A 17,974-nucleotide genomic window follows, 5' to 3' on the forward strand; every position below is an offset into this window, starting at 1 on the left:
TAATTATTCCCAATGATTTATTGATTATTTCAAATGAAATTTGAAGAATTAATCGCGGTCTTCCTTTCAAAAATAATAATATTTTCGTAAATAACAATATTTTACGAAACACTCTGGTTTGATGGCAACTTTTATTTTGCTAAGCGATGAAAGATCGCGTCACACGCGAAGCCGCATTTTTTTAACGAACGAAAAATTTAATTTGAAATTGAAATATTTGGAAATATTTTAAAAATTGTATCTATTAATGCTGTAATTTTGCATAAGTTCGGTAAAGAAACATTTCCAAATTTCTGGTGAATTGGTTTTGCCAGCATTCTTCTTCTAAACAAAAAGTTATTTATCTTGGCCAATTGTGTCACTCATAATTTAACGGACAACAACTAAATATGTTCACAATTTCGGTTTAAAATAACAGTCAAAGTTTCACTCAAAATAAAGAGACAGCAGGTAGTAGCAATTTTCTAATCTACTTTAAGTTCAAAATTTGCGGTATGTAACTGAATGATTCTTACACAAAAAGGTTCCTAAAGTTCCAAAAAATCTTCATGTCTTGATTATTTTATTTTCGCTTCGTAAATTTTATGCTCTTCTGCATGGGATGTGAATAAAACGAGTTTAGAAAGAAAAACAAATAGACTTTGGAGATCAGAGCAAGTCATACAAGAATTGTCTGCAATTCACAGAGTTTGGCCAGGAAATTCATACATAGGAGAAAATTCATTCCGTGTAGGAAATTCGTTTCGAGTTGGAAATTTTGTTCAAGTGAAAATCCGTGCAAAATAAACGTTGGATTAAAATAAATTCTGCATGAAAACGCTGCATGAAAACGAAATCTTACACAGAGAAATAAAATTTCATATTTAAAACACTTTAATGCCGGCACAAAATAATTTATGTAATTATTCCCAGTGATTTATTGATTTTTTCAAATGAAATTTGAAGAATTAATCGCGGTCTACCTTTCAAAAATATACTCACAATATTTTACGAAACACTCTGGTTTGATGGCAACTTTTATTTTGCTAAGCGATGAAAGATCGCGTCACACGCGAAACCGCATTTTTTTAACGAACGAAAAATTTAATTTGAAATTGAAATATTTTGAAATATTTTAAAATTGTATCTATTAATGCTGTAACTTTGCTTAAGTTCGGTAAAAAAACATTTCTAAATTTCTGGTGTATTGATTTTGCCAGCATTCTTCACCTAAACAAAAAGTTATTTTTCAGAACTAATTGAGTCACTCGTAATATAACGGATAACAAATAAATATTTTCACAATTTCGGGTTTAAAAATAACAATCAAAATTTCACTCTAAATAAAGAGACAGCAGGTGGTAGCAGTTTTCTAATCTACTTCAAGTTAAAAATTTACGATATTTAACTGAATGATTCTTACTTTAATCACTATTATCATCAAAACATGTAATCAGTACAAGGAAGTCCCGATATCAAACCCCACTGAAATTGCAACAATTGCTCTCTGTTAATAAAATTGAATCTATGGACTTATTGTAAGATGTGAACTAGCCGAACCCCCAAAGTTTTAAGTATATAAAGGCTATACAATAGCACCAAAAGGTACAAAACAATATATTACGGAAAATATTCTTATACTATATATTCAACAATAGCTAAAACTAGCATCACAGTCAAAAGAAGTCAAAATTAACAACAAAACTTCAAACAAAAGAAATGAGCTTTTGTGGAGCTTATCTACGTGCAATAAACTAATAATAATCCACGCATGAGATTAGCTTCCACGGTGAATTTTCCAATCTAAAACCTGACAGCACGCGTCTATATTCTATTTATTTTCTCTAAATTTAAGGCTATTATTTCATAAGGCACATGGGACAGGTTATTGCAATGATAGGAAGCTCTTCAGCATCTGTATATCACACCGCTGCGTGGCAGCATTATTTATATTGCAGTAGAAATAGAGTATTAAATATCTATATGAAATAAAAAACATAATAATTCAGTCATCACGTTTTTTCTTAGCTCTGCCCTCGAATTGTATGGTCTTTGTAGTCTCTTCAACACAATCAGCCACCGTCTGTTCACTGGAATTATCAGCCAGTTTAGACAAAGTTAATATGTACGAAGAAGCTATTCTCAAGATAGATAACTTAGAGAGTTTTTGGTTATGGCTGTAGGAAGGCACGGACTGTCGTAACTTCTCATACGCCGAACTGATTGTGTGAACACGCGTGCGTTCCCTCGCATTCGCTTCGATCCGCCTTTCCCTGGTCATGTTCTTGTAATTCCGTTGCTTTTGTCTGAGTAAGTGTTGCTGCTGCTGCAGGTGATGGGCTTGGGAGTTCGTAAGTTTCACGCCGCCCGACGGTGAACAGGACGAGCTGCTAACGGCCGCTAATCTGTTCGTGGAGCCCAAAGGCTGATGACTTGCATCATCCGAAGAATACGAGGGCGTTGCCTCTGATTTTAATTTTAAATTTGGAGAGGACTGGGGCAGACTTAAGACAGCTGGAACTTTGCGCTGAGAGGTCGAAGGAGTTGTTTTTGATGGTGGCAAAGGAGCTGTTGGCGGCTTTAAAGGAGATTTTCTAACATTGATTGGCGTTTCAACTAACGAAGCTACGCTGAATAAGGGCTTGGCAGCTGAGGTTTCTCGCTTGACCAGAGATACCGGCTCGTCTTGGAGCGGCTCACGACTCCTACATTGAATCGCCTCATTGATTTGATTTCGACTAGATTCCTGCAAGGATGATCGCATGGTGGGAGTGGGTGAGGGAGAACTTGTTTTGGGCGGTGACTGCGGCGACGGTGATTGGACAGGAGGCGTTTTGGGCAGGTGGTGTAGCAGGGGAACCATGGGGTACGGCGGCAGGTGTATGCCACCCGGCAGAAGGGCCAGAGGGTTCGGCAAGACGCTGCCCAATAACCGCGTGTAGTGTTGATAAGAAGCGGACACCGAAGGCCATCCTGGGGGAAGGAGGTGAGGCGACAGACCTGGAGTGAGTGAGGGAGAGATCGTCGGCGTCCGTGCGAGGGGAGAGAGCAAGGAATGATGAATCAGCGGCGGGGCTCCGATAGACGAAGTTGATAACGACGAACGAGGAGACGGTGGATCAACACGCACCAAGGGTGGAGATGGATACGGTGTTGACAACTTAGGCTGCTTAACAGGTCTAATTTCCTCATCGCTGGACAATTTCGGAGACTTGGCCTGATAGTCCGGATTAGGTGAGTGGGGTCTCTTTTTGGACTGATCTGAATACAGTCTTCGGGGCTCGGTAGTCTTGCGTCTGCGGGAATTGGTATGCACCTCATCATGTACGCTGCCGTATCCTAGCTTCTTCGGAGCCGGGCTTTGTATTCTGTCGTACGAGGCAGCGAAGGCGAGGGCGGTAGGGTGCGCAGGGTTGGAGTTGAGCGCCTGGGTGAGGGTGTTAGAGGCCAGAGTGTTGTAGCACTTGCGGAGCTTGGGTGGAAGTCGAGACGTCGGGCAACCTTTACTCAGGCTTATCAGGAGAGGGGACAAAGCTCTCGTAGGTGAGAGGCAACCCTGTGGGGAACAGGACCTCCCTGGGGAGTAATTTTGGGGGCAGGTTGAGGGTGGGGGGCCTAGGACCCCGCCGACCCTAACCTCCACACTGTCCTCCGAAGCGTCTGTCGACGGGTGGCTGTCCTCGCTCGCGCTGTCCTCCCTGGCTTCACTGTCCTCACTGTCCATCCCCCTGCATGGACAAAATAAAAGTAGTTAGTGCATTTGTATTTGTTACAATAAATTGAACACAATATCACACAAATCTCCAGAGTCCCTTACAGTCAATAAGAGAATGATCGGCTGACACAGTACCATAACCGTCCACGATTGGCAATAGACTAAGATGAGACTACGATCGACTAAGCATGCATTTCTGACAATAAATAATAAAAATGCATTAATGGTTCCCTGTTACACTGGTATTCATGTCTGAGATTATATACTAATGGAGCATCAAAGTGTTAATGCGTTCACAGCCATTAGATCGCAGCGACAACGCTTGTAATCTGCTGCCGGAAACGATGTCCACCGTACAGCTGTTGAGCAGCTCTCAATATCCTGCCCTTATTTTATGAACCGCAGCACAGTACAGCTGTAGGAGCAGCTCTCAATATCCTGCCTTTATTTTATGAATCACAGCACAGTACAGCTGTTGGAGCAGCTCTCAATATCCTGCCTTTATTTTATGCACCAAAGCACAGTACAGCTGTTGAGCAGCTCTCAATATCCTGCCTTTATTTTATGAACCGCAGCACAGTACAGCTGTTGAGCAGCTCTCAATATCCTGCCTTTATTTTATGAACCGCAGCACAGTACAGCTGTTGGAGCAGCTCTCAATATCCTGCCTTTATTTTATGAACCACAGCACAGTACAGCTGTTGAGCAGCTCTCAATATCCTGCCTTTATTTTATGAACCGCAGCACAGTACAGCTTTTGGAGCAGCTCTCAATATCCTGCCTTTATTTTATGAACCACAGCACATTACAGCTGTTGGAGCAGCTCTCAATATCCTGCCTTTATTTTATGAACCACAGCACAGTACAGCTGTTGAGCAGCTCTCAATATCCGGTCTTCAATTTATGAACAACTGCACAAAACCATTGAAGGTCCGGAACCGGAAGTCAGGCCAGGTTTTCCGGCAAAACGTTCATTCGCTGGAACGCTAATGACGCGCGCGATCAACGTTGATTGTGCGTTCGCAGAGAACGATATTGTTTTTACCGTCGAGTGATCGGTCATTGTTGGTGTTTAAATCACGTAGCCTGCATTTCCTTCATTATATTTTAATAGACAACTAAATGGTTAAAGGAAATTGTGTTTGAAATGTTTTAACACTTAGTCATAAAAAATTATTAGAAAGGCATAAAGTATTCACAAAGTTTCTGAAGAATCGAGAAGAAATTGATATACAAATATACAAGATTAAATTCTGAAAACAATGCTATTATACCAGACGTTACACCATACATCGCGCACACCAGTAGTGACAGCCATTAAATTTTACCTTCATTAACTGGTATAAATTACAACCGAATGATCGACATTACAATTTTGATTATTTTGGGAGATAAATGCACACATTTTAAATGATATCTGAAAGCGCAATGCTCTCAGTCAGTTACAGGGACATATACAATATATATTTCAGTTGAAAAAATACCTATTTATCAACAAAAATATATATGAGGACAATAAAAGACAGTATGAGGCTTCAAGTCGGTAACTATTCAAATACCGCCTGGAACTAACAATCAATGATTTCTTACGCATGCAACACCGTTATTATTTTACTTTATCGATGATAAGATAGATAACCGTGATGTTATCTAATTTCTTGCACAAAATGGTGCAGTTATATATTATAATACATGGTGCTCTCACTAAAATAACAATAAAATCTAATAATCATAATAAATCATACGGTGCAGCAGCAGTGCACCACACCAGTGCACTACACCAGTGCACCACACCAGTGCACCACACCAGTGCACCACACCAGTGCACCACACCAGTGCACCACACCAGTGCACCACACCAGTGCACCACACCAGTGCACCACACCAGTGCACCACACCAGTGCACCACACCAGTGCACCACACCAGTGCACCACACCAGTGCACCACACCAGTGCACCACACCAGTGCACCACACCAGTGCACCACACCAGTGCACCACACCAGTGCACCACACCAGTGCACCACACCAGTGCACCACACCAGTGCACCACACCAGTGCACCACACCAGTGCACCACACCAGTGCACCACACCAGTGCACCACACCAGTGCACCACACCAGTGCACCACACCAGTGCACCACACCAGTGCACCACACCAGTGCACCACACCAGTGCACCACACCAGTGCACCACACCAGTGCACCACACCAGTGCACCACACCAGTGCACCACACCAGTGCACCACACCAGTGCACCACACCAGTGCACCACACCAGTGCACCACACCAGTGCACCACACCAGTGCACCACACCAGTGCACCACACCAGTGCACCACACCAGTGCACCACACCAGTGCACCACACCAGTGCACCACACCAGTGCACCACACCAGTGCACCACACCAGTGCACCACACCAGTGCACCACACCAGTGCACCACACCAGTGCACCACACCAGTGCACCACACCAGTGCACCACACCAGTGCACCACACCAGTGCACCACACCAGTGCACCACACCAGTGCACCACACCAGTGCACCACACCAGTGCACCACACCAGTGCACCACACCAGTGCACCACACCAGTGCACCACACCAGTGCACCACACCAGTGCACCACACCAGTGCACCACACCAGTGCACCACACCAGTGCACCACACCAGTGCACCACACCAGTGCACCACACCAGTGCACCACACCAGTGCNCTCACTTGATGCCACACGCTCACTTGATGCCACACGCTCACTTGATGCCACACGCTCACTTCATGCCACACGCTCACTTGATGCCACACGCTCACTTGATGCCACACGCTCACTTCATGCCACACGCATGGCACAGTGTGTGAGTGTTCACAAGAAATTAAAAATTACACGAGATGCTAGAGCGTATAATTTTGTTCAAGAATTAAAAACATTTATTTTTTCAATAGCTACAAGGAAGTAATAGAGAATTAGAGTAAGTTAAGTAATATAATAAGTTAAATTTCACTCTTTTGATGTTTTTTGTTTAAATTTTGTATCCAAGTTGAGATATATCAGGTCGAAATGAGTGGCAAGGAGGTTATTTCTGAAATTATATCGAATAACACCGATTTAATCAATAATTTGTGATTAATTAACGAATCACAACGAATTTGCCTAATGCTAACGTAGCAAACTCAATAAACGGAGTAAAATATTCAAATACCCTATTTAATAACAGAATCTATTGAATTATGGTGTTGCTTCATAGTCCAGAATCTGAATTTTCATTAGAAATTCCAAGACGATTTATTATCGGTCATATAATGCTGACACTGACAAAAATATATGAGTTACATCGTCCAAAGCGGATGAAGTATTCTGGCAGTGGCATTTTACCGGCCCAAAATGAGTCACTATGATCCATTTTAGGGCAAAAGTACGTCGTTATTCGGACAATTTTCCCCTTCTCTATTCAGGTCTCTGTATTCTATTTTAAATATGACTTTAATTTAGATGTGATTTCAAGCGGAAATCTGTTATCTCACGTTTATTTAACATATGTGAGGAAAATAAGTACAAATCATAAGTGCATCTCCAGCAATAAAAATAAAGTAACATGTACATGGTAATGTGAAACTCTTCACCGGAGTTTAACATAAAAAGCTGCTACCACGGTCTAAAGTCACGGTTTTATTGCACGCTATAAAACTTATTGAGTTCAGCGTATATTAAAAAAATAATAAGTCAGATTGTCCAAATTGTGGACAATCTGTGGATTGTCCATTTTATTACAAATTGTGACGCATTTTTGAAATTGTGAAAAATTTTTGTGTGTTTTGAAATTGTGAAAAATGCGTCCAAATTATGACGCATTATTATTTATTATCCCCAGCACGAAAATAGAACGGGCGTATCACTTATACCCCCCGTTGCACAGCAAAACTGGGCCAGTTTGACCTAAATAAGCATTAAAAACATATCAATATTTGGTCAAAGACTCACTCATTTATATGAGTGCAGCTGTGCGCTTGTAGATGCACGTTGCGCAGCTGCAGTAACACCTGTTGTATGTACACAGCTGTAACGTACGAACATCTGCTCCATGTTCTAGAGATGCAGATGTGACTCATTTAGGTCTTAAATTATTCATACGTTTGTATATGAATGAATATACCCAGCATGAATTAAGATCATTAAGGTATTGTATAAATAGCGCATGAATGCCCGCATGTTACACGTGTTTTAAGTTTGTTCAAACTTGAGAAGAAGTTCTTAGAATAAAGTTTAGTGTTTTAACAAATCGAAAATTAAAAAAAGATCGTGTAATATAACTTCTTATTTAATCTAAAAATTTCGACGTGATGAAAGTGTGGAAAAAGCTTACGCAATAAAGCTTCATGTATCTTCGATTTATCAGATAAGAAGAACGCGACAAAAAAAGCTCAAAAAATAAAGTTTCAGATATAATCAAACAAGAAGTTATGATGTACGCGTCGAAAAAGTTCACATCATCAAAAAATTAGATGTAATGGATGAAACTACAGCAATCTTCAATTATTGGCTACATCAACCGAGCAAATGCGATGTTCAGAATCAAAGACTCTATATAGAAAGATAAAGAGCTTTTAAAATCGGGAATTGTTAAATTATTTTGATTTATTAAGAACAAATAAATCATTATGCATCCGTTCCGAACTATTCCCGCCAATTATTCCATCGTCTCGTGTAAAATAAATCATGTGCAAACTAATTAACGCTCAGTGAAGTCCAGACTCAAGTGCAACATTAATTCAATTACTTTCTGCTTCTTTAAACTTTTTCATCGTCTTCGAACCATAGTAAATATTAACATAAAGACGCAACCATGACATTTATGTGCATTCTCTCTAATTCCAAATCTCAACTAAAAAAAATGCATTTTCACGTATCATCGAGTTTGGAACTGTTTTTTTAGAAATCGTCTGTACACTGAACACAGTATACAGACGATACACACAATTCAAGTTCCATTAACCGTGCGTAAAGTTGAGCTATATACGCAAAGAGAACACAATCACAATGAATTGGATTAAGCCCATAATGAAACTAATAATATTACAGAAATGTTATTATTAAAATTTCGAAAATTATGAATGTATTAACTACCGGTTGTGGGAGAACACCCACGTCTTGTTGTTCAATCATAGCAAATTATTTTAGGATTTATTAAAAAATGAACAACAAAATTGTTGATACAACCCATTCTCTGATTTCAATCGAATAGGATTTATTAAAAAATGAACAACAAAATTGTTGATACAACCCATTCTCTGATTTCAATCAAACTTGCGTAAAACAAGGAAAATAATTTATTTATCAACATAAAAGCTGTGGAAAAACACCTACACCAACAGAGCATGCAAATGATCAGGTGCAGCATGACTATCTGCTTGCACGGTCTCTCTTGGAGACTCTTATCTCTCTTATCTCGAGCCTCGTATCTCGTATGAAGAGCAGACGTCTCTCTCCTCTAATTATAGTCTGCACGTATCGCAGTCTCGCAGATACTGCCACAATATGAGGAAAAACTGGCCGCCATGTTGCAGGAAATTTGTGCAATTAATTATATCTAAATCAAGCTATATCGAAAATGGATGACTTCAATTTTAATTATGCGTTTGCTGGTCTTTAATTAGTTGAAGAAAATTTGAAAGACATCGAACATGGATGACTTTAACATTAATTATGCAATTGCCGATCTTGAATCAGTTCAAGCTAATTTGAGCAATATCGAACATGAATGATTCAACATAAGTAGTTCAATTTTCGGCATGGTATTAGTTTAAGCAATTCTCGTAGACATATTTCAGAATTAGCTTCAACATTAGTAATCTCATTTACAGTGCTCGCTAAAAAATGTGTAATATACAATTGATAGCCATGAGCAAGCTGTTGATCCCATTCGTAACATGTTACTGAAAATTAATTACATATCAGTTTAATGCCAACATGAAATTATATAAGGAAATATTTTTAAACTCGAAATATACAGTATATTGATACAATTTTTAAAATCAGTTATGCGCGTTTTGTCACGCGCGCTTTCTACAGTGCAAGCATTGGTTACTTTGCATACGTTGCAACGTGACTAACATGCTGTACATTTACTAGTATACTGTACATTTACTACTATACTGTAAATTTACTAATTTACCGCATATTTACTAATATACTTTACATTTGCTAATATACCGTATATTTACTAATATACTGTACGTTTACTAATATACCGCATATTTACTAATATACTGTACCTTTACTAATATACCGTATATTTATTAATATACTGTACATCTACTAATATACCCTATATTTACTAATATATTGTATATATACAAATATATCATATATTTACTAAATTACTGTATATTTCGAGTTTGAAAATTGGTATAACTTAGCAGATGTCGTCTTCTATTGCCTCATACAATGACAGAAATGAAGGGGTCATTGACCGAAACGCGATGGAATTTTGCCTCTGTTTGGGTCAGCCTTACCCAGTTTGGTCAGTATCAGTGCTACGTCTGCTCTCTGCTCGTGCTGTGGGTAAGAAGTGGGTAACGGAAAATTTTACCCGGCTCATATTAGGCAATTTGATCCCTCAGTTTTCTGAGTGTACGAGAGCGCTGGGATGACGTCCCCGGAATTTTGAGTTTACGTAGCTATCTCTCATAAAAACAAATGGATCATATTGTAAAAAAAAAAAAACAAATTGATCATATTGTAAAAATAACAAACGCATCATATTGTACAAATAGTCACACACAGCACCAGGGTGACCCACATAATGGAAGAAATGTATCAATATTTGGACAAAGTCTCTTAATTTCTCTGAGTGCATGTACCAATAAATGAGTACAATATCGGCGAGATAGTAAGGCACGTATTGCTCCTGGATGGGTCATCCTGACTCAGTATGACCTGGCTGGAAAGACGTATCAATGCTACGTCCGCCCACTATTCGTGCGTGGATAAGAAAGTGCGTCACCATTTGGACAATGTGACCCATTCATTTTCTAAGCGAGATGTATGATGCACTATATTCACGATTCCTGCATGAATGTGTTGTATAAATGTAAGAATATTTCATAGGAAGCTATATATTGCAACACGTTCGTCCATTGCTCCCTATACATTATACAAATCATATATATTATGCAGGCTGCACTCAGAGAAAAAAGTGGTGCTATGTCCAGACAGTGAAACACTTTTCGCTATACAATAGCACATTTTGTCCAGGCAAAAAGGACAAATCACTCATACTTGTCATTTCTGCTTTTTCTGTGGGTAAAAAATGTGTCACTCTCATTGCATGTGCTGTAGGTGATTAAGTGTGTCACTCTCATTGCATGTGCTGTAGGTGATTAAGTGTGTCACTCTCATTTCATGTGTTATAGGTGAAAAAGTGTGTCACTATTTGTACAATATGACAATTATTTGCGTGAGTGCTTGTTATCGCTTTTTTCCGCCACCGCTCAAGAAGGTCTTCGTCATAGCAATGTCTATGTTTTCTCAGTTGCTCAAGCATACGTGATGCGTCCTATAACCTTGATTGTGCGGGGTAATATATTCTTCTGATGACGTCTTCACGTCTGAGCTATGAAATGAAGTAAATAATAAGGTAAAAGAATAACAAAGTAATAAAATATTCGGAGCTACGGCTATGTCAAAAGAGGACATTATTTCCGTATGCCATATATGGCTTTGCTGCAATTTACATGAGTTATCTTGCCTTGCCGTTATCTTGCTCTGTACCGAAACTATTTCTTAAAACAAGAATTTGACTATGTTGAACTTTTTGAGCATTATTTTGCTTAGACTTTGCATAAATGCGATAGTTATAATTAGTATCCAGAGAGTAATTGCTAATGAATTTAGTTAGCGAAAGGGACATGATGAATTAAAAATATCTAGGTAATATAGATAGTGCAGGAGGCTATACGTATATTACATAGTGCATCACAGTATCTTCGTATAGAAAGCTACGAGGTAAATAGCATATTAAAACGTGCACACAATCTCAAACGGCGCTGGTGGCCCAATACATCATACATGAATTCATGCTAGTCATACATGGATTCATGCGAGTCTTGCCACGTCCGCAGTGATGGATGTGAGTGATACGGCCCATGGAACTCGTGCATGAAAAGCGCGGGACACGAAACTGTGTGACTGTGTATACCGTTGTATTAAAACCGACTCATACATGCTCTAAATACGCATTAATAATAAATATTTTAGTCAATTTCATCAACTGCCTTCAAACTAAGCTGGTTATTTTTAGCGCATTTTCTCATTTATGGAAAAAATGCACTATTGTGCTCGCCATGTCCACTGTTAGAAAAAACGGTAAAAAACGGTCCCACTGGCGTTCTAGTGGCCGGTCGCCATCAGACGTTTTACGGATTTCTAGTGTTAAATTAAAGTAAAAACGGCGAAACTGTGTTTTTTTCACGTGCCGACCGGCCACTGAAACGCCGGTATAATACTGTTAACGGTAATTTTTCTAACAGTGTCCGTCTGTCTGTCCGTCCGTCTGTCCGTCTGTCCGTGACCTCAAATTTTCGTCGACGAGAAAATGCGCTCTCTGTCACTCACTGCAGTGAGTACTGAGTTATATTTTTTTAATTTTCAACAACACGTTTTTTTCAAACGTTTTTTTAAGCTGGATCACAACGGACCGCACCAGGCCATCGCTGACTTGGCGACAGGAAAAATAATTGAAGTTCGGCCAGCCCACGACGCAGGATTTCTTGGCAGCGCAACGCGCATGCGCGTTTCTGATCCTGAAATTTGCAGCGTCAGCATAACAAGTGAGCCAAACATCCTCATGTCGAACCTGCCTGTCGCCAACGCAGAACTGCAATGAATTTTGGATAATCTTTAGAAATATCTTAGAACGAACCAGCATTGCTTAACTTTAGCTAAACATAGAACCTATACATTCAACATGAAGCTTAGCTCATCATAAAAATTATGCTTAACATAGAACTTATGTTCAACGTAGAACTTGAGCTCAACACAAAACCTACGCTCAACATGGAACTTATAAGCTTAACCTAGAACATGCACTCAACATGGAACTTATGTTGAACATTGAACTTAAGCTCAACAACATTGAACTTCAACACAGAACTTATGACCAACACAGAACTTTCGCTCAACATAGAACTTAAACTCGACCTAGAACTTATCATCAACATAGAACATATGATCAACATAAAACTTACGCACAATATAGAACTTAAGCTCAACATAGAACTCATGTTTAACATAGAACATAGAACATGATATGCTCAACTTATAACTGAAATCATAGATATCATGCTCATCATAGAACTTATGCTTATCATAAAATTTATGTTCGTCTGCACAGAAACTGTGCCCGTCATAGAACTGGCATAAGAATCCTCAAAGCATTGGTGAAATGTTTTTAAATATTCGAAAAGCTCACAAAATGCAGTTTATTGCAGTTCGTCATACTCGTGCAATATATATATCTAGTTTGTGATACAGAAAATATTCTTTATTATTAAATTCCTGGAACATCTTTGATATTTTCAAAACTATTTCTGACAATTGCCGTCTATTAACATAAGCGCATTATTCAAATGTGAATAACGACAATAAAATGTTTTTTCAGCACGCAACGATCATCATTATTGTATTACAGCACGTAACCACCATCATCATTGTCTTACAGCACGTAACAATCATCATAATTGTATTACAGCACGTAACCACCATCATCATTGTCTTACAGCACGTAACAATCATCATAATTGTCTTAAAGCACGTAGCAATCATCATAATTGTTTTACAGCACGTAACCACCATCATCATTGTCTTACAGCACGTAACAATCATCATAATTGTCTTAAAGCACGTAGCAATAATCATAATTGTCTTACAGCACGTAACAATCATAAAAATTTTCTTACAGCAAGTAACAATCATCATAATTGTCTTACAGCACGTAACAATCACCATAATTGTCTTACAGCACGTAACAATCATCATAATTGTCTTACAGCTGTCTCTTATACACATCTAGATGTGTATAAGAGACAGGTCCCTCCTTGTCACTTCGTCTCTTAGAGATGCTAACGCTGCTTCCTTCGAGCCAGCTTCAGCGGGCTGGACAATTGAGACCTTCCGCCCCTTGTGGGCGATGATTACTGTGAGATTTTGAATAATTGAGACCTTCCGCCTTACTGGCGATGTTAACTTTTGACCTCCGGTGCGAAATAGCTTGATAGCTGAAGCGCTAGTAAACCATCATACTACTACTACTTATAAAACGAACGGTCAGTGCGTACAATGTAAACGAACGGTCAGTACGTACAATGGCTGCTATACAACGAACGGTTAAAACGAACTACAGTCGAAAAAAAAACGAATTTCAGTCGGAAACGAAACGTTGTTATAAAACGAACTTCAGTCGGAAATTAAGCAATACAAAAACTACGTGGATGAAATTCCTTACAAAAATATTCCCTCAAATAAAATAAAAATGGTATAATGAAAATTAAAATATAATATTATATAATACCTATTTAATATAATAATATAAATTCACTAAAATTTCTTTGAAGCGACAAACTTCCGATACCAAAAAGTTCTATTTCGCCATCGACCGTTGTAAAGAAAACAAGCGGAATTACTTTTTTAAATTACATATTTATTTTATTTTATTCGTCTTTCTTTTAAATCAGGATACATCAACTGTCTCGGCAATGTCTACATTCAACGACCTAGCTTCAGTAATTACCCTTGACTCACAATCACAACTTCTGTGCAGTTTTGGCGTCAGGAAGCAAATATGTTGAATATATTCTGTTAAAAAAAGCCCATAATTTAGAGTTAATTTTTGGCGAACAAATATGGCGGACAGCTGGTAAAATTTATGTTGCAGCTGCGGCTAGATATGAGTATTCTCAATGTTCGTAATGTTCTTAATGTGTTCGTAATGTTCTTAATGTGTACGTAATTTTCTCAATGTATTCATAACGTTTTTAACGAGTTCGTAATGTTATTAATATGTTCGAAATGTTCATAATGTTATCGTAATGTTATTAATATGTTTGTAATATGCCATCTATATGTGTTATCTTATATCTATATATGTGTATCATATATATGTTATCTTAATGTGTTGGTAATGTTCTTAATGTGGTCGCAATGTTATTAATGTTTTTTTATGACAGAGGCCTCCTCGTCATAACTACTGCGATTACACTTAGGAAAACGAATGGGTCACATTGTCCAAATAGTGACACACTTCCTTGCCCCCAGCACGAACAGAGATCAGAATTAGAGCTGGATCGCCTTGTTTCGGGACAAACTGGGTCAGGATGACCCACAAAGTGTACGATAAGTGCAGCGATATTTAAAAAAAATATAACTCAGTACTCACTGCAGTGAGTGACAGAGAGCGCATTTTCTCGTCGACGAAAACTTGAGATCACTGACGGACGGACAGACAGACAGACAGACAGATAGACGGACATGGCGAGCACAATAGTGCATTTTTCCATAAATGAGAAAATGCCCTAAAAAGTTTCACTCATTTGTCAGTTTCATTTCAAACCAAATCATTCACACCTTGTATGATATTTCGCTTATTTGATATAATGTACTTCTAGGATTATATGGATATCAAATGGACATATACTTCTTTCCCTATATTGTTTTGGACATGAACGATTACTCAGAATATGTCGTTAGTGTTGAAGCTGAACAATGTATCTATTTGACTGAAATCTATTGAAATGTTATGAAATAAATGCCCGCTGATGAATACGAATTATTCAGGCACTTACGTACATCAGTAGCAGGAGGCCTAATTTTAATTATTAAATTAATGATAGAATGAATTCATGAATAAATGAATTAAATAAGTAAATCAATAAACTGGTGTTGAATAAACGCATATCAATATTACAAGGGCAGACACAAAATCAACGGCATATCTAATTACCGTGAAATTTTCTAAATAAAAGTCTACGGAGCTATAACTCAATTTTTAATTTCAATTCTTTCTTCTCAGACGGTAAATCTGAATGAATAATCATTGTTTTATCAACAAACAAGGCCTTCAAAATTCCCAGTTTTGAAATCATCTCAGTTGATTTGAATTAATCATATCATATCAAGTCAATGCTTTCAACAAATCCCAAAATTTGCTATACTTTCAATAACATGAAACGCGAAGGAAAAGAATTAAAATTATTCAAATATGGAGGTCAAAATTTGAATAGGACAACTGAATGATAATAGACAACTAAAAACTGAATTTTTAAAGGACAAATTGTAAATTTTAAAATTAAATTTTATTTTTCGAAGAGAATTTTTTACCAAAAGTTCCGTGAAGGCTTAGAAAATGCTCGAAGCATCAAGTTAAATACAACACCCAGGAAAATGAATGAGTCAAACTATGCAAATAGTGACGCATTTTTTCAGTTCATCGTACCAAAATGGGTCAGGTTGCAACACTATTTGGACAAAGCCTCACTCATTCCTTTGCATGAGTAAAAAGTTTTAAATGAATAACATCAAGATAATTTAAATATAATTCATCACTTAATGAAAATGTTAACTCACCTGTACATGACTCAGTACGATGGCACTGGTGCCATGTCCCGCACAGCTATTCCATTATCCAGACTTGTGGCATGCGTGGCAAGCGTGGCAAGTGCAGGTAATGTCACTTGAAGAGTCCTTCTACGAACTTCAATTTCAAATAAAAATTGAAAACACCCCGTTAAAATAACGGTTAACTACTCAACACTTTAAATTCTATCTAAATTGTTTCAACAGTTCACAAATTGCTAAGAAACGGCTCTTTCACTATCAGTTTAGGTGCTCATATGTTTTTCTTGAAAAAAAAACGTTCTAATGAATGGTTAAGTCTGAATTTCCTTGATAGCTGAACGTAACAATTAAATCTTGTTCAGTTGTATATTTTCCATTTATTCTCTACATATATTTTTGCTGTATCTACGATATATAAGTAAAGGTAATCCTTTTCTCCGCACTGTTATTTAAATCATTAATTAATCATTTCTTCGTATGGCGTAAAGTATATAGCGTCACGTGATGGTAAAGGGAATATTGCAGTTTAATACAGCAAAATCAACACTATTTCTTCTGCAAACAAATCCTCGTTTTTGGGACAGTTTTTAAAAACTGTGATTTTTGAGCGATGTTCACAGGCACGAAAATGACAAATCAAATGAATTTTATTATATCACATATAAGTTAATTTTTTCAGTATGTTATTTGTACTGAGATTTCAGCAATAACTTGTTAAGTTTTCACTGTTTCAAATAAAAACGCAGTTCCGGCAGTGAATAATAATGATTTTCTATCTATCGTTGAGCAACAAGTGCGCTCTGTCATGCGGTCACAGGAGCTTCGGTCGCACACCCTCCCGCACTGACGTCCCAATGGCAACTGACCAGCGGCTGCCACCACCGCTGCCACCGCTGGGCCCTGCGAATCTGGGTCGTCCTCCATGCCCGTACCTTCATCCACTGATCTACGATCTACGTATTTACGATACACTGATCAACGATCTACGTATTTACGGTCTTATAATCTACGATCCGTGGATCGTAGATCATTTCATCGTAAATACCTAGATCGTACATTTTAAGATCGTAAATCTTACGATCTTAAAATGTTTATGATTTACGATCTTAAAATGTACGATTAAATGATTTACGATCTTAAAATGTACGATCTAGGTATTTACGATGAAATGATCAACGATCCACGGATTTACGATACTCTGAATTACGATCTACGAATTTTCGCAACACTGATCTACGATCCAAGAATTTAAGATACACTGATCTACGATCCACGGATTTAGGATACACTAATCTACGATCTACGCATTTATGATCTTATAATCTACGATCTATGCATTTACGATGCACTAATCTACGATTATTCAAACCATTATCCACTGACCTACGATTTACACATTTGCAAGTCTTCGTCAGCAATTGGAATGATTAAATACTTGAATTAATCGTGGATTATGTGGATGATAAAAGATGGTAGAAGGTTCGCGTTAGGTAAAAGAAATACAACTATTGCATGCCAATTGTATAGAATTTTGTTATGAATTAAGAAAATCAACCAATTATGCATTTTTAAAAGAAATTATTGCATGCAAGACGAGCGCAAACTAAAGGGTGGCGACATCACAGCAATTGGCGATGTCGCTATAAAATTTTATCAATGAAACCTTCAATATTGCGGG

The 17,974-nt window shown here is 38.0% G+C and overlaps 1 protein-coding gene across 1 annotated transcript; it reads right to left on the reverse strand.

The window, feature by feature from the left end:
- Window positions 1-897: 897 nt before the first annotated feature.
- On the reverse strand, window positions 898-17,145 carry LOC108679717 (carbohydrate-responsive element-binding protein-like). Its single transcript, XM_018168423.2, has 2 exons — window positions 16,306-17,145; window positions 898-3,707 (listed from the first exon to the last, which is right to left on the reverse strand). Exons 1-2 carry the CDS (start codon window positions 16,311-16,313, stop codon window positions 1,985-1,987), a joined length of 1,731 nt encoding a protein of 576 aa, XP_018023912.1. The 5' UTR covers window positions 16,314-17,145; the 3' UTR covers window positions 898-1,984.
- Window positions 17,146-17,974: the final 829 nt, after the last annotated feature.

This window comes from Hyalella azteca, unplaced genomic scaffold, assembly GCF_000764305.2.
Source record: "Hyalella azteca isolate HAZT.00-mixed unplaced genomic scaffold, Hazt_2.0.2 contig6657, whole genome shotgun sequence".
In the NCBI taxonomy this organism is placed as follows: Eukaryota; Metazoa; Arthropoda; class Malacostraca; order Amphipoda; family Hyalellidae; genus Hyalella; species Hyalella azteca.